Source organism: Vipera berus (genome assembly GCF_964194415.1).
Source record: "Vipera berus genome assembly, chromosome: 1".
NCBI classification, from domain to species: Eukaryota; Metazoa; Chordata; class Lepidosauria; order Squamata; family Viperidae; genus Vipera; species Vipera berus.
In genome coordinates this window covers 91,246,727-91,268,177 of record NC_138202.1, presented here as the reverse complement: position 1 = coordinate 91,268,177, position 21,451 = coordinate 91,246,727, and the positions used below count along the sequence as shown (strand labels likewise).

Here is a 21,451-nt window from a genome sequence, read left to right as displayed (position 1 = left end):
GCCTGATGGGACGGGGTGGGATTTTATTAACGACTTCAATTTTAAATTTGTATTATCTCTGGGCATTGTTTAATTATGTTTTAATAATCTAATTTTAACTTTTGTATCTAATTTTTATGTATTGCCCTGTTCACCGCCCTGAGTCTCTTGAGAGAAGGGCGGTATATAAATTAAATAAATAAATAAATAAATAAATAATAATATCTTGTCTGCAGCAGTGGCTGCAGAGATGTTTTTAACAGATAATGGGCATTCAGGCAGGTCTGAGATAGCCAAAATCTTCCCAGCTGGTGCTGGGTCTGGGTCGATTATCGGTTGGGGCAGTCTGCTAAGACCGTCAGCATGGCCCATGGATTTCCCTGGCTTGTATTCTAAGTTGTATGAATAAGCTGACAAAAAGGTAGACCATCTCAGGATGCGGGGAGATAATATTTGTGGCGTTAATTTGTTTACTGTAAAGAGTCCTAATAGGGGCTTATGGTCCGTAAAAATGGTGAAGGGTCGGCCGTATAAGTAGTCATGAAATTTTTTAACGCCAGCCACAATAGCTAAAGCCTCCTTATCAATCTGAGCGTAGTTACGCTCAGGTTTTGACAGCGTTCTGGAATAGAACGCTACAGGGGTTTGCGTTCCTTCCCTAGTTAAGTGGCTTAGGACTGCTCTGATGCCGTAGGGGGAGGCATCACAAGCCAGACATAAGGGCAGCTGTTCGTTGAACAGGGCTACCGTTGCGTTGCTAGTGAGTAAGTTTTTTAGTAGATTAAAACTTTTATCATGCTCAGATGACCAGTTCCAGGGTTTGCCTTTATCTAATAGCCTGTGTAGGGGTTCAGCGATGGAGGCTTTATGCGGCAGGAAGGTATGATAAAAGTTAACTAACCCTAGGAAGGCTTGTAGTTCCTGTTTATTTTTTGGGGTTGGTGCTGTTTTAATGGCTTTAATTTTTGTTTCAGTGGGGTGAATTCCTTTAGCATCAATTTTAAATCCTAAAAACTCTGTTGATGGCACCCCGATGGAGCATTTGTCCCGTTTTAATTTGAGGCCAGCCTCCCTGAATCTAAGGAGCACCTTTGTTAATTTGTCAGCTAAATCTTTTTCTATTTCCCCTGCAATTAGGACGTCGTCGAAATATGGACAGACCCCGGGGATCCCTTTAAGTGTTTTTTCCATGATTTCTTGGAAGATCCCCGGGGCTGTAGCGATGCCGAATTGAAGGCGGTTAATTTTAAATGCTCCCTTATGGGTGACGATTGTTTGAGCTAAGGCGGTGTCAGGGGTGACAGGCAGCTGTAAATACGCCTGCGCCAAGTCTAACTTGGCAAAAATGGCACCTGACTTAATGGCCGCGAGGATGTCTTTGACAGCCGGGACCGGGTAGGCATGGGCATTTAATGCACGGTTGAGTGTCGCCTTATAATCGGCACATAATCTTATTTGGCCATTTGGCTTAATTGGGGTCACTATGGGTGTCTCCCACTCTGCCCCTTCTACAGGTTCGAGGACTCCTAAGTTAGTTAATCGGTCTAGTTCCACTTCTATTTTTTCTCTCAAGGCGAAGGGAACTCTTCTTGCCTTGATTCTGACAGGCATTACATTAGGGTTTAGTTTTAGTGATACAGGCGGTCCTGTGTACTTCCCTAGCGAGCTGTCAAAAACGTCCGCGAATTGAAGGCAGACGGATTCTAAGTTTGACAGCTGAATGGCGTTGACACCTGTCAATGCTATTCCTAGCGCCTCAAACCAGTCTAGTCCTAGCAGGCTGATTCTGTTTTCCAGGGTCACTAGTATAGGGAGGGATCCTTTAAATTGTTTGAACTCCACGGGGACGGAAGCCTTTCCCCGGAGTTTAATGGGCGTTTTCTGAAAATCAGCTAGGCGGAGTTTGGTGGGTCGAAGGGCGGGCCGTTTTCTACTGTGGTTACAAATGTCCCTGTAAGTTTGCCACGAAATGAGTGAGACAGAGGACCCAGAGTCCACTTCCATCTCACAGGGAATTCCATGAATCCGAACGTCCACCTTGACTTTGGGCTTAAGAGTGCTGTGGACTGTGTATTTTCCCGCCCTTCCCCTCACATTTAGCACTAGGGGTTTGGAATTGTGCCTGGCCCTGGGTGTGTGTTGGTTCATACCTGCGGGCGTCACCTCCAGTTCATGCAGATTTTCTCGGCTCCGGCTGCGGCACACGGCTTTGAGGTGACCTGTCTTTCCGCACCCGTGGCATTTGCGGGCGTCACCTCCAGTTCATGCAGATTTTCTCGGCTCCGGCTGCGGCACACGGCTTTGAGGTGACCTGTCTTTCCGCACCCGTGGCATTTGGCACCGTGGAACCGGCACGTTGCTCTTGGGTGGCTTCCGCCGCAGCTGGCACACTTGGCCCTGTTTGACTGGAAGTTAGCGCCTTTCTGATTGTTGGCAGGCCCCCCCCTGTAGTTGCGTTGCAGCCTGAATTTTTCGAACCGCCGCTGTACCGCATCGATGTCTATGGAGCCGTCGTCATCCTCGGGACCGCTGAACCCGCCGTCCTCCTGGTGCACGGACCCACTGGGCCCGCTGTCAGGTGAACGTCGGTTGTCCCCGTGGCTGTCCTCGTATGCAATGACTTCCCTCGCCACATCGGTCATTGTCATTTCTGGCTTGGCGATCAGCTTCTTCCTCAGCCACTCGTCTTTGAGCCCTATGACGATTTGGTCCCGGATTCGGTCTTCTAAGTCCGGGAACCGACACCGCCGTGCGGCGTGTCTGACCCGGGTTATGAAGTCATTTGCTGGCTCGTCAGGAAGCTGTAGTTTTCGGGCGAAATTTACCCTCCAGAAGAGCTCTGACTTGATGGGCATGAAGTATCTACTCAGCCCCTCGGTAAGATCGGCGTAGGAGATTGTGGCGATCGGTTCAGGAGTGAAGATTCCCACAGCGGCATCATAAACAGCGGGCCCGCTGAGCCAGAGGAGGGCTGCTGCCTTGGCCCGGTCATCCGTAATCTTCTTTACCACCAGGTATCCTTCTACCTGGCCCAGATGAGATTCCCAGCCTTCTGGGTGGCGAGTGTTGAACTCTCGAATGTGGCCATGGTTCGTCATGCTGTCTGTAGCAGTGGGTGCAGCTGCTTGCGTTGTACGGAAGTTCGGCTTCCGAGTGACTTCAGCGAGTGACCAGCTCGGCTAAGGGAAAAAATCTCTTCTCCCCTTAGGTAGTGACTTCAGCTTAGGCAAGCAGTCATCCCACCTTCGTCGCCAGTGCTTTGTTCAAGAAGCAGGCGAGACAGCAAGTTGAACGATTTAACTTTTATTCCGAACCAGGCAAACAACAGAAGAACATGACATCTATTTATACTGGCAGCTGTCATAGGTTAGCCAATCAGGGCTGAGCCGGGTTCCCGCGCCGTTCGTTCCTGCCAATTGGAGCCGGCTGATTTTGACAGCTCTGAGCTGTCAGCGGTAGCGCGTGTAGAACTTTCAGTCGGTTGGCGCCTGCGTAGTTCTGTCCGGCAGCTTTTGACAGCTGTCAAAAGCTGCCGCAGCTTCTACCTCAGCCCTGTTAATCTCTATTAACCTCTATGTGAATGTATAACAATATATGTGAATACACAACAACTTTCATTCATCGTTGAATCACAAATGGAGGAAGAGCCAGATAAGTTTTCTCCAAATGATTTATTCCCTGCCAGAAGTCTAATTGGTTGGAAGAACTGGGAATTGAGCATACCACATTTACGAGTTTAAAAAAAATGCTGATGGTCATCAGAAAGGAATAATAATTAGGAAAGAAAACAGAAGGATGAAAGTTATTTTGCCTTCTAAATCTTGACACCTTCCACTATTATATTGATATTCACTTTAAAAGATTATATAATTCTACAGAAGGGTTAAAAAAGGGAGCTGATATGAATGAATAGGCAAGCTCGCATTCAAAATTAGTTTCTCCTCTGTCTTTGTGGAAAGGGGTCTGAAGGTGGTAAGTAAGTCATGCTTGCTTGAATATGATCAGAAAAGTTTTCATGTCATAAATCCATCCAAGAAGGCAGAATTACAGATCATATAGGCATTTCTACGGACTCTTCAGAAGAACCCCACAATGAAGAGAAAAGTCAGGAAAAGCAATTGTATCTTTGTCTACATCCCATGTCCACATTTCACCCTCATGTGATCTGAATAAATAATGTTGCAGAGCTAATGTCAAATGCATTTTACAGCTATAGAAGAGGAGGAGGAAAGGCATAAATGCTAACCTGAAGGTTTACTTTAATTCCCTCAAGCTCTTTGGATGTCTTTGACAGCTGGCGAAGTATGTTGCTTCTTTCCTTAAAGACTTCTTTAAGTTGTCTTTCCAGCTCTTCATAGCCCTGTCTAACACATTAAAAAAACAGTGGTGAGATTGTCTCAAAATAACTGAAGCAGCACAAATAGAACTGGAATTATACCTTGGTTTGATTACAGCAGTATCCAGTTCCTTTACTGACCAAAAAGAGGATTATTTGTTATTTTTAGTCCATGATCTAAATATCAACAGCCAAATCCTCAGGTATTTGGATAGTAGCAGTCTTATTATCTGTTAGGCTTTTCATAAAAAAATCTGTTATTCTAACCAGCATCTGTGAGACGATATTTTAAATTTGACAAATGTTACCTTTTGGGGTGACTTTAATATTGAAAATAAAGAAATGAAGAAAAATAAACATTGGGAAAAGTATTTAGCTCAGCTATCTTATGTACTCTTTGTCATTCAATATTACTACTCTTTTGTTGCTTTATATATACACATTCCCGAAGCCTATCCTTTTTCTCTACAAAAAAGTCAATAGTAAAGATACATCCAAAGTGAGGAAAATCAACACAATTCAGTTCTGAGTCTGGAGTCAATATCCACATGCAGAAGAGAAAAATAGAGATGATGATGATGATGATGATGATGATGATGATGATGATGATGATGATTTAATAGTTTGAGGGGGGAAAGCCAACACAAAGGGGAAATAGATTGCTAAAATAGCTTTTGTGCTACAAAATTGAAAGCTATTTCCTCTGAATTTAATTGAATGATATTACTGCAATTATAAGAAATAAATAAATTTCAAACAATGTACTCTTTTGTGGATTCCAAAGCATCAGTGATAAAATATGAAGTAACCATAAAGTAGAGAAAACCTTCCATGCTGATGTAATCTGGAAAGGCAATATATTAGTCTTTCTGTCATCAGAGCTGAAGCAGACAATAATTCTGAACTAGTGACAAGAAAAAAGAACTTATTACCTCCAATTTAAAGTTGCTTATTCATGAATTAATATAGTTAGTTAATGATGTGACCAGGTAATTTCAATCTTGTCACACTCCTACCTCCCTTAAATGGGCACAAAGCTTACTTCACTTGTAAAAATATAAGAAACCTGTTCTTGCATTATTCCATGGTTTTACAACTGCTGGTTTGTTATACTTACATTATAACAAAACAGACAAGCAATTCACCAACACTAATAAGAGTTGCATGTACAACATTAATATTTTAAACTTGTATAAAGCACTATAGTAGCCACAGGAATAAAACAGTGTTTACTGCTAAATATATTTCTTTGACAATAAGAACAACTACTGTATGTTATAGAAAAGGGGTACACACAAGTAACATAATGATAATCTGCGGCCATGTATATTCCTGGAAACACCCTAATGTCCAGGAAGGAGGGGCGGAGCAAAATGTTGGAAGTAATGTTAGATCTCTTGTGCCTCAGATAAGCCATGTTGAATCAGGTGCTGAAATCAGGTCTTTTGCTCAGTGTCCTATCATCTGTCACTTCCCAGGTCTAAACTCTGGCTCAGAAGTCAGCCTTTATTGCACCATAGAAATAACCAGAGTTCCTTTTGATTCCTTAATAAATTTACTATTTTAAGGATTCTTGTTAGAATATGATCAGAGTTCTGATCTGGTTATTCAAGTGGAAGCTATATATTGGGGGTAGTATAAATCAATTGTGGTTCAATTCCAATTTGAGTTTCAAGGAAGCATGAGTCAGTGTGAATTTATGATTCAAAAATCAAGAGTAAATTGATCTAATCTGAATCACTACAAGATTGGAGTTAAAAAATTTTTTATACATATGCAGCTGTTTCATTTTTTTGCAGCACAAGGTGAAAATCACAGGGAGAATAAATTTTAAGAGAAGTTTATTGTCAAGGTCAATGCCAAGTTTCCACTGAATATTTTCAAAGGGTTTTTTCTACAATATTTTTTTTAGTATAGTCATTCTGCAAAGAGATAGCAAAAATGTTTCTTTTTTTGTTTGCTTTCCTGGGATTTGGGAAATGATGAAAAATAACAATTGATATGTTCTTGTAGGGTGGTGTGGTTTGCTATTTTTCTGCTATATCACTGCCCTTTCTACCGTGTCAAGCAGGATTGGTATAAATGGTTGGGAAGTTTGATTTCTTATGAGCAGGATGTCCTTATCACAAATTTTAGCAGGGTGTCAACCTTAACAGATCACTGAAACAAGGAGTTGGAAAAAAAAACAATTGTTGACTTTGCCCTTGTGGCATATTATAGCTTTGTTGTTTCTGTTCACTAGGGTCCCATAGATTCCAGGAAACCTGGCTGATTGGTAAGCTTGGGCTCTCCTGTAAAGGGATTTCTTTATCATTTACATGATTTAATCAGGTTTTGGACAGACAGTAATATTCTGTGTTTGTTAATTAGCCCAAAAAGTAGAATCAGTTTTGCAGAGGAAGATATTATGTCATACTTCAGAGAAAGAGACCACCAGAGAAGAATTGGCATTTGTAGCCTTGCCATCCTCTATTTTTGCTGTAAACATTTAAACCAGTGCTTGTGATTGTTAGCATAGTAGCCATCCACTCATAGTTAGAAGCAGGGCTTTTTTTCTCATAGAACGCTCAGAACGGAGTTCCGGCACCTTTTTTGGATGGAACCTTGAAGGGTAGGCAAGGCGGGTTGTATGACATGTGTGAGTTCCGGCCCCTTTTTCTTTTACAAAAAAAGCACTGGTTAGAAGACTTAAGTCTGCCCAAGTTATGAAGAATAGAGAAGTAGAGTTTGACCCAACAGCTCATCTGGACAACATTCAGAGTGCTGAGCGCTGATTTAAACTGAGTTATCAATTGTATTTGTAGAATATGGAAGCAGCAGTGCCTATGGTGTGTATATATATATATATATATATATATATATATATATATATATATATATATATATATATATATATATATATATATATATATATATATATATATATATATATATATATATATATATATACACATACATACATACATACATACATACATACACACACACACACATATATATATATATATATATATATATATATATATATATATATATATATATATATATATATATATATATATATATATATATATCAAAATGTCAAGATAGCAAAAAGGGCCATCTTGCCTATTTTCTCTCTCACATTCACACATACATGTGCACACTAGATACTGCTGCATAAAGCATAACATTCCCTTTACAAAAGAGATAATAAAGCTAAGGCTTATGTGGTCTACATAATAAGGAAACTGAGGGCTGAGAGAGTGAATGAAGCTCAAAGCACTGTTAGCACTAACATCCCCCCTACACACCCCATTCCAAACTTCTGGAGACAAAGCATTTCATAAGATGATAAAATTGACCAGATACTTATCAATAATAAAGGCCATCCCATCATTCAATATTTTCCTTGTGCACTCTCACTATATGTCAGCAGAGTTATAATATTGTGCATTGTCTTTAGCAAGCTTAGCAGTAGCAGAAAAGCTACCGGATATAGGATTCATTTCAAATTTCTACAAAGATTTTCAGAGAACTCTGATTCAACATAGGAATTCCTACTCTTATTCAAACATTTGCTTTGGAATGATTCTTCCTGAGTTTTGTTGATGCAAAACATCCTTTGTAGCTTTCCACAAAACTTATTTCATTTCATTTCATTATTTCATCTCTATCTTCAGATAAATGTAGCTAAAATAATACTGAATCCTTCAGCTAGCATAAAAGCAACAAGATAACTACCACATTTTTTTAAAAAAATGGTGTTCATTGGTAAACATTAAACAGCCACCAGAAAGGGATATGATTTTTCTAGAGCAAAACTTCACAGCTGGCTGTATCCATCACAACACTAGTTCTTGTTTATGCCTCAGAGAGCATCAGTAATAAACCATTAAAATCATTGATGCTGTGAGACTCCAGGCCATTTTCCTAGCATGTGACCCATAAAAAATGTTTATAAATGATTGTCTCAGTTTCAGTAAACACAACAAGATCTTTCTGAACTTTTCTTTTTGCACTTTTTACATGTTTCTTGGTATAAGCACCCATACAGCACTACTGTTAAAAACCTTTGCCTGCATCTATCAGTAATTTTAGTGTTTGTATGTGTGTGTGTGTGTGTGTGTGTGTGTGTGTGTGTGTGTGTGTGTGTGTGTGTGTTTTCAATGGATTTCAGTAGTTTTCTGCTTCTGTGATATGTCTTTTTTTCTCATACTGTCCATGGAACTTATCTGAAAGCTTATCAGAGATTCTTCAAAGAGATCAGCTCAGCTCTCATGGATTACTTAACCATGTTATTGATCTTAGCATGCCATGTTCAATTGCACTAGAAGTAGAAAAGTCCTATTTGTATTAAGCAGTGCATGCCTACAGTTACAATGTGTTGTAATAAATGATAGTGGGCTACAGCAGGAGAAGGCCAGACACAAAGGCCAGTATCATCCTTTTTCTCTTTCAAACAACAGATTAGGAAAGAGACAGAGATTTCTTACCTAAACAGTGATTTCTTAACTGGTACTTCTTAACTAGAACATTTGCAAAACAAGTTTTGAAATCAAGTCAAGAACTATTGAAATTAATCTGAGAGCTTCAGGTTACTCATAGATACAGGACCGTATACAAGAGGTGGTGGTGGTAAAAAAAATATATATTCAAAATTGTGGTCACAGCTGCTGTTTTCTAACCCCATTCCTCTCTCCAATCATATGCACCCTGACCTACAGAGATAGTTTATGGCAATTTTGTGAAATATTCTCAGGATTTCAGAGGTGCACAATGGGTAGTCTAGAATTTGTTCTAAGCAGCAAAATTTGGAAACACTTTCAAAGATCACAATCTTGTGGATTCTGTGGACTCTCTCCCAGTACAGAATATGTTCCCTAATTATGGGCTTTGGAAAACATTGTGATGAAGTGACCACTAAGAAGCAAGGAATACAATAAATATTTGAACAAGCCTAGAAGGTTCTTAGGAAATGAAATGATAATCAAACTATTTGTGGCACATAAAAGAGGAAGGCATTTATTCTGATATAAGTTTCATGGTTCATATCATCCAATGAATAGAAAAGAATACATATGAACTGCTGATTGTGTGGATTGGGGAAATGAAAATTGAAGCTAAAATATTAAGCTAACCCAAATTTGAATCTTCTAGTTAATTCACTGGAACCTGTATCTAGCAAAGCACATGTGTATCAACAAACCAAAATAGCCAACAGTGGCAACATCTGTCTCTGTCTCTTTCAAATTTGAAACACTCTGATCTCAGGAACACTGTGAGGTTGAAATAGCTCCATTTGAGATAGAGAATCTCTAGTCCTTGGCTTGGAGTATTACCCATTATTTCTCAGAACAGCTTGTTTGATGCTCAGAACAACTGTTTACCACTCAAAATGGGACAATTTGGATCTCAGATGAGATATTTTGAATTTGAAATAATTAAAATTCAAAATGTTGCATATATTCCTGGACAGAAGTGTAAAGTCCTACCCCCAACCAAAAAAAAGAGGATAAGTAAAATTTATTAAAGAAGAAAGATAACCCTGTACCTGAACTTTCTACCCTCATGATGAGGAAAAAGTAATAGAGAAGCATTCTATTCATATGTAGAAAATACTCTGGTAAGGAAACTCTTAAGAATGTCAGTCTTTGATTTGTAGAAACTAAGGAACAAAACATTTTTTCCCCTTTTATTTTAGTAGTTAATTGAATAAAACATGCAAAAAGTCAACTTTTCTGAAGCTGCATCTTCAAAACAAATAGTAAAATGATGGCAAATGAAATGAGGGCTTGCAAATTAAAAGATGATTTAGAGTCCCAACACACACGACTACAGAAATATATGTTATTGAAAAGACCTTTGGTATCTTGGAAGGACAATGTACCAAATGCTACTTTATGCTCTTGATATATGTTTGAAACCAAAATGAACCCTGATCAAAATTCAGAACAATTCTACTTTGTTTTCTTTCTACCTGAAATGACAAGACAGTCAAACATTGTCTTTATTTGTGCTTTTAATAGCATTATTCCTCATGTTTCCAGTGCTGCAGACATGAATCACTGTGTGATCTTAAGAACTGTAGGTTTTTTTATGGGACAAGGTCAAGAGGCATGCCAACATTCATTAGTACAACATTTTCTACATTTTTTGAAATGTAACTTATTGTTCTAAAATCAGCTTCCAGAGAAAGAGACTATCTGAGATGGTAGATGCAACAAATATAGAAGGTTCTAGCTTTAAGATTTTGCTATGTGGTTGAAAAGCTGAAGGAAGGGGGGGGGGAAATCACCAATCTTATTCCCATGTGTGAAATAGAGGAGTGAATAGCATATTGGAAGAAGGAACAGATCTAATATAAGCTAATTACATATGTTCATATCACATTGATTATAATTGTCCTCTCACATCCCTTTAGATATCAATATGTTCAGTGGCTCAGTGGGTTATGATGCTGAACTTGTCGATCAGAAGGTCGGCAGTTTGGCGGGTCAAATCCCAAGTGCTGCGTAACAGAGTGGGCACCTGTTACTTGTCCCAGCTTCTGCCAACCTAGCAGTTTGAAAATAAAAATGCAAGTAGAAAAATAGGGACCACTACGGTGGGAAGGTAACAGCATTCTGTGCGCCTTTGGTGTCTAGTCATGCCAGCCACATGACCACGGAGACGTCCTTGGACAAGTGCTGGCTCTTTGGCTTTGAAATGGAGATGAGCACCGGCCCCTAGAGTTGGAAATGACTAGCACGCATGTGCAGGGAAACCTTTACCTTTACCTTTACCTTTACCTTTACCTTTATGTGTTCAGTATACTTTCCTATGAACAAGTAAAATTTGACTGTACAGTTAGCTGAGTAGTGTAGATTTTATACTACAATAATGATTAAGAGGAATTCATGTGTGATATATTAGCCAACTGCTCCCAAATTGACCAATATATTCCTTATAATTAAAAGGGAATCCAGCATTGCACTGCCAACGACAAAGGCTAAAGTCTAATATAACCATTTTATATTTATTTATTTATTTTATTAAACTTATATACCGCCCTTCTCCCATAGGACTCAGGGCAGATCACAAGGTTTTTTAAAACAATGCAACAAGTTACAAAAATTAAAAACAATTAAAATAATTACACTAACCTTGAAATATAACCCGATTACAATTAAAAATACAATTAAAACCCCAGTTAATACTCTCAATCTAGGCCAGAAAGCTCGAAGAGCCAGGTCTTCAGGTCCCGGTGGAATGAGCGAAGGTCAGGGGCAGTCCTAAGCTCTATAGGCAGCTGGTTCCAAAGGGCCAGCGCACCCACAGAGAAGGCCCTCCCCCTGGGTATTGTCCACCGGCAATCTTTTACCGGTGGTACCCTGAGGAGACCCTCCCTGTGGGAGCGCACAGGACGAAGGGAGCTTGATGCCGGCAGCAGGTGTTCCCTCAAATATCCTGGACCCAAGCCATTTAGGGCTTTATAGGTCATCACCAGCACCTTGAATCTCACCCAGAGGGCAACCGGATGCCAATGCAGCTTGCGGAGTAGAGGTGTTACATGGGAGTATTGGGAAACCCCCATCACAACCCGTGAGGCTGCATTCTGCACCAGTTGAAGCCTCTGAGTGGTCCTCAAGGGCAGCCCCATGTAGAGAGCGTTGCAGTAGTCCAATCGGGAGGTCACGAGCACATGAGTGACTGTGCGCAGGGCATCTCGGTCCAGGTAGGGCCGCAACTGGCATACCAGGTGAACCTGGGCAAAGGCCCCCATGGTCACGGCTCCTATATGATCTTCAAAACTGAGCCACGAATCCAGGAGGATGCCCAAGTTGCGAGCCCTATCGACGGGGGGTAACACCTCACCCCCCATCATTAAAGATGGAATGGACTGGTTAGTCCGAGATGCCGGTATGCACAGCCACTCAGTCTTGGCGGGATTGAGACAAAGCCTGTTTCTCCCCATCCAGACCTGGACCGCCTCCAGGCAACAGGACATCATGGCGAGGGCATCACTGGGTTGGTTCGGGGTGGAGAAAAAAAGTTGGGTATCATCAGCGTACTGATGATACCCCACCCCAAAACCATGAATGATCTCACCCAGCGGCTTCATGTAGATGTTGAACAGGAGGGGAGAGAGAACTGACCCCTGAGGAACTCCACAAACAAGAGGCCTCGGGGCAGACCTCTGCCCTCCCATCAACACTGATTGTGAGCGGCCCAGGAGAAAGGAGGAGAACCACTGCAAAACAGTGCCTCCCACTCCCAACTCCCTGAGACACCGCAATAGGATACCATGGTCGATGGTATCAAAAGCCGCTGAGAGATCTAATAGAACTAGGACAGAGGAGCAACCCCTGTCCCGAGCCCACCAGAGATCATTCACCAGCGCGACCAATGCCGTCTCCGTGCTGTACCCGGGCCTGAAACCCGATTGGTATGGGTCCAGATAATCAGTTTCCTCCAGGAACAGAGGAAGCTGATGTGCCACCACACTCTCAACAACCTTTGCCAGGAAGCGAAGGTTGGAGACAGGACGATAGTTGTTTAAAATCGCTGGGTCCAGGGCAGGCTTCTTGAGAAGGGGCCTCACCACCGCCTCCTTCAAAGCGGCGGGGAAGACACCCTCACTCAAAGAGGCAGATATTACTGCCTGGAACCAGCTTCGTGTCTCCTCTCGAGCCGCATAAATTAGCCAAGAGGGGCACGGGTCCAATAAACAGGTGGTGGAACTCAGCCTCCCCATAATCCTGTCCACATCATCAGGGGAAACAGGATCGAACTCAGTCCAGATAACATGCTCAAGACCGTCCAATTCCTCCATGTCAGACTCTGCCCAGTTAGAGTCCAAACCGGCCCGGATCTGAGCAATTTTCTCCGTCAGATGATGACTAAACTTCTCGGCCTGTCCCTGCAAGGGCTCCTCTCTCACCTTCTGATATTATATATATTAATGAAGAACATTATGTGAAAGTCTTAATTGATAAAAAAAATGATTTAGGGGATGGAACAGGGGCAGAAGATAATATTGATGAGATGATCTGATGATGAACATGAAATATGGGAGTTTGAGACTTGATATGAAAGAGGACTTGGCCGGATCAAACTTATTAAAATCCCAATCAAAAGACACACACCTGGCTATTTCAGAAAGCTTTTGGGGACTGAGAAAATGGCTTATGGAGCCAGAAACAATCTGCTACTAAGGCTAGTATCAAGTGATATGAGCAAGAGACTCCATCCAGGCAACTCATTCTCTGTCGTCCCCTTCTTCTCTTGCCCTCAATCTTTCCCAGCATTAGGCTCTTCTCCAGTGAGTCCTTCCTTCTCATTAGGTGGACAAAGTATTTGAGTTTTAGCTTCAGGATCTGGACTTCTAAAGAGCAGTCAGGGTTGATCTCCTCTAGGACTGACCGGTTTGATCGCCTTGCAGTCCAAGGGACTCGCAGGAGTCTTCTCCAGCACCATAGTTCAAAGGTTTCAATTCTTTGGCACTCGGCCTTTCTTATGGTCCAGCTTTCACTGCCATACATTGCAACTGGGAAGACCATAGCCTTGACTATACACACTTTTGTTGGCAGGGTGATGTCTCTGCTTTTTAGTGTGCTGTCTAGATTTGCCATGGCTTTCCTCCCCAGGAGCAAGCGTCTTTTAATTTCTTGGCTACAGTCCCCATCTGCAGTGATCTTGGAGCCCAGGAAAATAAAATCTGTCACTACCTCCATTTCTTTCCCATCCATTTGCCAGGAATTGAGAGGGCCAGATGCCATGATCTTGGTTTTCTTAATGTTAAGTTTCAACCCACGTTTTGCACTCTCCTTCTTCACCTGCAACAAGAGGCTCTTTAGTTCTTCTTCACTTTCTGCCATTAGAGTGGTATCATCTGCATATTTTAGGTTGTTGATATTTCTTCCAGCAATCTTAATTCCAACTTTTGATTCATCTAGCCCTGCCTTTCTCATGATGTGCTCTGCATATAAGTTAAATAGGCAGGGCAACAATATACAGCCTTGCCGGACTCCTTTCCCAATTTTGAACCAATCAGTGGTTCTGTGTCCAGTTCTCACTGTTGCTTCTTGGCCCACATATAGGTTTCTCAAGAGACAAATAAGATGGTCTCTTTAAGAACTTGCCACAGTTTGTTATGATCCACACAATCAAAGGCTTTAGCATAGTCAATGAAGCAGAAATAGATGTTTTTCTGGAACTCTCTAGCTTTCTCCATGATCCAGCATATGTTGGCAATTTGATCTCTAGTTCCTCTGCCTCTTCGAAATCCTGCCTGTACTGGTAGTTCTCAATCCACATACTGCTGGAGTCTAGCTTGTAGGATTTTAAGCATAACTTTACTAGTATGAGAAATGAGTGCAATGGTGTGATAGTTTGAACATTCTTTGGCACTGCCTTTCTTTGGAATTGGAATGTAAACTGATCTTTTCCAATCCTGCGGCCACTGTTGAGTTTTCCAAATTTGCTGGCAAATTGAGTGTAGCACTTTTACTGCATCGTCTTTTAAGATTTTGAATAGCTCAGCTGGAATACTGTCACCTCCACTAGCTTTGTTGTTGCTCAGCTTTTCTAAGGCCCACTTCACTTCACATTCTAGGATGTCTGGCTCGAGGTCAGTGATCACCTCATTGTGATTTTCAGGGACATTAAGCTCATTCTTGTATAGTTCTTCTGTGTAATTTTGCCACCTCTTCTTAATCTCTTCTGCCTCTGTTAGGTCCCTGCCATTTTGGTCCTTTATCATGCCCATTTTTGCATTAAACGTTCCCTTCATCTCTCCAATTTTCTTGAAAAGATCTCTGGTCCTCCATATTCTATTGTTTTCTTCTATGTCTTTGCACTGTTCATTTAAGAAGGCATTCTTATCTCTTCTAGCTATTCTCTGGAATTCTGCATTCAATTGGGCGTATCTTTCTTTTTCTCCCTTGCCTTTTGCTTCCCTCGTTTCCTCAGCTATTTGCAAAGCTTCCTCAGACAGCCATTTGGCTTTCTTGCATTTCTTTTTCTTTGGGATGGTTTTGGTTGCTACCTGTTGTACAATGTTGCAAACCTCTGTCCATAGTTCTTCAGGCACTCTGTCTATCAGATCTAATTCCTTAAATTTATTTGTCACCTCTACTGTATATTCAACAGGGATATGAAAGTAGGGAAAAGCACTAGGCCACTCAGGTATGAACTAAAGTTCATACCTGAGTGGCCTAGTGCTTTTCCCTACTTTCTTCAGTTTAAGCCTAAACTTTGCAATGAGAAGCTCATGGTCTGAGCCACAGTCAGCTCCTAGTCTTGTTTTTACTGAGTGTATAGAGCTTCTCCATCTTTGGCTGCAGAGCATATAGTCAATCTGATTTCTGTGTTGACCATCTGGTGATGTCCATGTGTAGAGCCGTCTCTTGGGTTGTTGGAAAAGAGTGTTGTTGTTTTTTAATCCCATTTATATTCCACCCTTCTCCGAAGACTCAGGGCGGCTTACAATCTAAGAAGCACAAATCAATGTGCTTAGCAATAGCCTTCATTCTATGTATATGCCTGCTTATTAGAGCTTTCGGGGGGCCCCAAGTGGCATTTTTACAAAGTCAGCTTTTTGCCCCCAACCATCTGGGTCCTTATTTTACCTATGGTTTGCTATGACCATCGTATTCTCTTGACAAAATTTTATCAGCCTGTGCCCTGCTTCATTTTGTACTCCAAGTCCAAACTTGCCTGTTATTCTGGTTATCTTTGACTTCCTACTTTAGCATTCCAATCCCCCATGATGATAAGAACATCATTTTTTGGTGTTAGTTCTATAAGGTGCTGTTGGGCTCCATAGAACCAGTCAATTTCATCCTCTTCAGCACTGGTGGTTGGGGCATAGACTTGGACTACTGTGATATTGAATTCTTTGCCTTGGATTCGACCTGAGATCATTCTGTCATTTTGAGGATTGTATCCCAGTATTGCTTTTCCTACTCTTTTATTGACTATGAAGTCTATTCCATTTCTTCTGAGGGATTCTTGCCCGCAGTAGTAATTCCAGATGGCTCAGGAATTCTGGGAGTTGAAGTCCACAAGTCATAAAACAGCCAAGGTTGCCTACCCCTGTCCTAGAATATACAAGCCCATCTTTTTCTAAATTTGTGAGTCCCTTTCTTTATGCTGCCTCTTTTTTTTACATCATCCATCCCAGGTGGTTCCCTTGCAAGAGTTCTGACTAACAGAGCTCTTATTCCTTACTACAGCTGGTCAGTGGCAAACAACTGTGATTATAAACTCTCAGCCTTCAGGAAAAAACTAAATAAGCTGAGGTAAACTTGGAAAAAAGACGTAAATGCTAGCATTTGCATTTCATTCCTCCACAGCCACTCCATTGTGAATTTAAGAGACATTCAACATTATAGTTAAGGGCTGGGATAGTTGCAGGCTCATTACCATTATAAAATCCTCTTTCTCTGTGTTCTCTCATTGTTCACTCTCAGGTATTAGCATGTGAATCCAGTGTTGAATATATTTATTTCTTGCATACTAAAAATAGAATGGAAACCCAGAAAAGAAGGATATTTGAACTTAAGTGCAAAAGAAAAATGGGTCTTGGCAATTTCATCTATATAAATTTGTTTAGGCCATGCATTATCTTGGCATTAAAACACACACATATTTAAATACCTGGTTGAGACAATTAAAACTCATTTGGTTATATACTTCATCACCTAACGACTTCTAATATAGAAGGAATAGAAATAATTACTTTTCAGAGACACTCTAAATCCATGGTTTATTGCTGGTAAATCACTGGAGGAGAATGAAATCTTTTAATATTATCAAGAGATTATAAGTTTTAGTCCTTAATTAGTCTTTCCTAAGCGATATTATTCTGTGAAACCCTTAGTGCTCTCTGAGCTTGGTTGTTTGTTTGCAGCTATTTCATTACCCAACTAGGTAACTTCATCAGTGCTAGTGAGTGTGGGATTTACTCCCTGTTTATATACAATAGGACTCCAGGGATTCCACATTTCAACCCTGAGCTACATAAATTCTCTTCTATTGATGCAATATTCTTTCCAACAGAAGAGAATAAATGTAGCTCGGAGTTGAATTGTGGAGTCTTTGGTGCTCTCTGAGTTGCTTTGTTTGCTTGCAGACATTTAACTACCTGACTAGGTGACTTCTTCAGTGATCCCCACTGTAACATCACTGAGGATATTACCTAGTTAGGTAATGAAATGACTGCAAGCAAACAACCAAGCTCAGAGAGAACCCCAAAACTCCACAATATTGTTCTTTCTTCCATTTATAATTAATGGAACAGTTCTTTATCATGCAGTTAATTTGCATTAATTAGCAGTATTTATGATGCTGGTTCTATAGTATGTATGATTATTAAAGATTAAAGAAGCTCCTAAGAAATTTAAACAAGAACAGGGTGTTTTAAATCAAGACAAAAAGAAAAACTGTTACTCAGTGTGGGAAGCTACATTATAAAATTAAGCAAGGAACCCACAAAGCTGCTGCAATCTCCCATAGCAACACAGTGGAACTCTTAGTGATCATTTCTTTCTAATTTCCTGAAGTTTCTTCTGAACCCTGATTCAGACCGTACCAGCTAGGACTGATAAAGATACCCTGGGTGGCAAAGAGGTATTGCACTATTGTTATGGTATTGCCAGTGAGGTTGAAACTCTGGGCTAATGGGAACAGTATAAAGCTAAAGTTTTGCATTTATCTTCTTTCAGGGACAGCTCATCATCAGAGATCAGGTGATCCTATTATAGTATAATTGTATGACATGAGGTATGAACCAAGAAGTAAATAATACATTCCAATGTCTATGGAGATTCTCAGTCATTCAGGTCATGGTTGTCCCAAAGGTGCTTTTTCAAAAAGCAACTGGACTTTGCCTTTCTTTGAAGACATTTCACTTGTCATCCAAGAAGCTTCTTCAGTTCTGAAGTTCAATTCTGAACTGAAGAAACTTTTTGGATGAGAACTGAAATGTCTTCAAGTAAAAACAAAGTCCCATTGCCTTTTGAAAAAGCACCTATGGGACAATTCATTCCAATCTAAGAACATAGTTTATACAGAATGATTCTAAGAATCCAAGTAGGCTAAAAAAGTCAATTATCAAAGTGAGTTATATAAATTACTATAATGCTATGTAAATTTGCCTTGAAGACTTCAAAGTGCTAAATGTTAAAGAGGCTTAAATACTAATACATCATCACTGCTGGGATAAAGGGATTTCATCTGTGCCACAGAGAAAGGTATTATTGATTGCTTTCCATTGCTGTCTGTGATCTGGAAAATGTTGTTATGAGAGTCAGTCTTGTAAGTTTCAGCACTTTGTATTTTAAAAGTTAGCAGTAACTTTTAAGACGAAATTTAGAAAACAGTCTTATTCGTTCTCCCACCACAAACAAAAATAATAAAATCAAAAACTTATTTTCTGTTTCAATATGATTTAGATAAAGGTAAAGTTTCCCCCAGACATGCGTGCTAGTCGTTTCCAACTCTAGGGGCCAGTGTTCATCTCCGTTTCAAAGCCAAAGAGCCAGCGCTTGTCCGAGGACATCTCCGTGGTCATGTGGCTGGCATGACTAGATGCCAAAGGCGCATGGAATGCTGTTACGTTCCCACCATAGTGGTCCCTATTTTTCTACTTGCATTTTTCACGTGCTTTCGAACTGCTAGGTTGGCAGAAGCTGGGACGAGTAACAGGTGCTCACTCTGTTACGCAGCACTCAGGATTCAACCTGCCAAACTGCCAACCTTCTGATTGACAAGCTCAGCTTCCTAACCCACTGAGCCACCACATCCCTATAATATGATTTAGAAGTCCATTATTCTCATGAACTGATGTATCATATGTTCCCTAGGAAGACTATGTAAGTAAGAACATGCTTCACATTCACGTGGTCTCAATTTAATGCTTGGCACCACCAATTTAAAGGGGTCGGGGTAGAACCATGCTTTGTGCTGTGTTTCTGAAATTAAGGAGTCATGTAAGAGTATCTGCTGAAGAACCTACTAGGAATAAGACACAAACAAAACACACACAACAGGACATCTATAATAATAATGGAAAAGTTCGCATCAAATGTGCTTGTGAAGCAATATGAATGTATAATTGAACCCCTAAAATATATTGATAGTGAGCTTTAAGCACACTTAATCATATATATTTTAAATGCCCTGACTTTAAGTGTTATAATGAATTAACATTAGGTTCCTTGTTACCAAGAGTAGTGGTAACAGAAATCATTTATCCTATTTCCTAAATTGGCTCCATTGTGCACCATTGATTTACATCACAAATGTCTCCTGCTGTGTTCCTTACAAAGTACACTGCATTAATTTAGTCAGCCACTAAAAAAATAATATGATTAATGCACGTTTCTGCCTTATATTAAAGCGATAGACTGTTTTGATAAAATTTCCTTGAGAAAAGTTATCACCTTACACCACATCCTTTTTCTCCCTCCATTGCTTTTTCTTCTCTGGTGGTTTTTTTTTTTAATAGGTTGTGAAATAAGAAACTATGATCAATCAGCACAATTTTATTCTATATCACCCAAGTAAAAAAAATTGTTAGTCCACTGAGCCATCAGATGCGTTCTAATGAAATACCGGGGGTAGGGGGGGGGGTGGAGAAGGAAATTATGGAGAAAGGTTTACTTTTCACAGAGAAGTGTGACTTTTAAAAACCTTTTCCTCCAGTTTGAGCCACAGGACCAGGAGAGAAAGTAGTTTAAGAGTGGAGCAGTTAACAGCATTTCACTCAAAAGTTGAGTGACATTTTCTCAACTTTTTTCCCCTATGCAGTTCTCAGCTCATTTTTTAACCCAATTTTCCTTTTGTCAGAATTGTGCTTTTCCCACATCATAATTGATTCAGTTCTATTTTTGAGCATTGTCCCGCAGATGACCTGACACAGACAATCCTGCCTCCCTTTACATAATTTCTTTACAGCATTCTGTAATGTTGGAAGGAATAACACATGCTATCTTGCTAAATAGCAAAATAAAACTTGCTAACTATAACCATTTCCTTACTAGTGATTTATAGGCTCTCATAACATCAACTAACTATAATTGTGGCTATATAAAGTCTGTCTTCATTAATGATATATCAACACAACAACAATAGGATGACACTACAAATTAGTATAAAGCACTAGAGTGGAAATGACCTATATTTAGTATAATTGCTATAAGGTAGGTAAATAACTGGAAGCAAATGTCCCTAACTGAAAGCCAAAAGGGGGGAGACAGAAGTAGAAAAATGGAAAAAAAACTTGGTTATTCAGTCCAGTCCAGTTTTTCATCATTTTTGGTTGGATATAACTGGAAATAATAGGTATTATGTTTTATAGCCTTTCTTAATCCTCACTAGGATATCTTTCTCATAGCTTATTTGCTGATAGTGGTGGATTTTTGTCACTTTTTAAAATAGTATTTAAGACATACCTGGATAAAATAGAAAAGAGAAGCTGTATAAATACATTTTCTGAAATTAGGAATCATCCTCTGCTGACTGACTGCATGAATGTATGTTTTTTTTTTAATCATTCAATCTCAATTTCTTCTCAATTTGATTTAGCTTTTGGGGTGAACACTGGCCAAATTTATGGAGCAATTGTTCATCATGATTAAATAAACATTTGCAAAGTGGTTTAAGAGAACCCAAAGATGCTTTTTCCGAAGCCAACTGAACTATGTTTTTCCTTGAAGACATTCCACTTTTCATCCAATAAGCTTCTTCAGTTTTCAGTCATCCAGATCATGGTTGTCCAAAATGTGCTTTTTCCAAAGGCAACTGGACTGTTTTTTTTTCCTGGATAAGAAGTGAAACATCTTCAAGGAAAAACAAAGGAAATCCAGCTGCCTTTGGAAAAAGCACCTTTGGGACAAACAATGACCTGGATGACCCCATAGACATTTCAAGACAATTTTCTCAAGGTAAATACTTTAAGTAGAAGTGGCACATATATTTTGATGTTTGCAAATATAAAGCAATGTTAGTTGGAGAGGGGAAAAATTGCAAATGCACATTATACGGTCAGAATTGAGAGTGATTTGAGTAGGAAAGGAAGCTTAGAATTATGTTGGTGAGGTTGTTAAAAAGATGAAATGAAAGTAGGGCTGTAGTTGTTCTTTTTAAAAGAGGAAAAATTCAATGCAAGGA

At 40.0% G+C, this 21,451-nt stretch overlaps 1 protein-coding gene across 1 annotated transcript in view; it reads right to left on the bottom strand.

Annotated features, from left to right (window-relative positions):
• Positions 1-21,451, bottom strand: part of LUZP2 (leucine zipper protein 2) — a gene marked incomplete at both ends in the record, with an annotated part of 417,062 nt that overhangs the window by 182,915 nt on the left and 212,696 nt on the right. Inside the window, one exon of the mRNA XM_081314356.1 lies at positions 4,226-4,343. Coding sequence (XP_081170482.1) covers positions 4,226-4,343 — 118 coding nt within the window. The remainder of the gene's footprint in view (positions 1-4,225; positions 4,344-21,451) is intronic.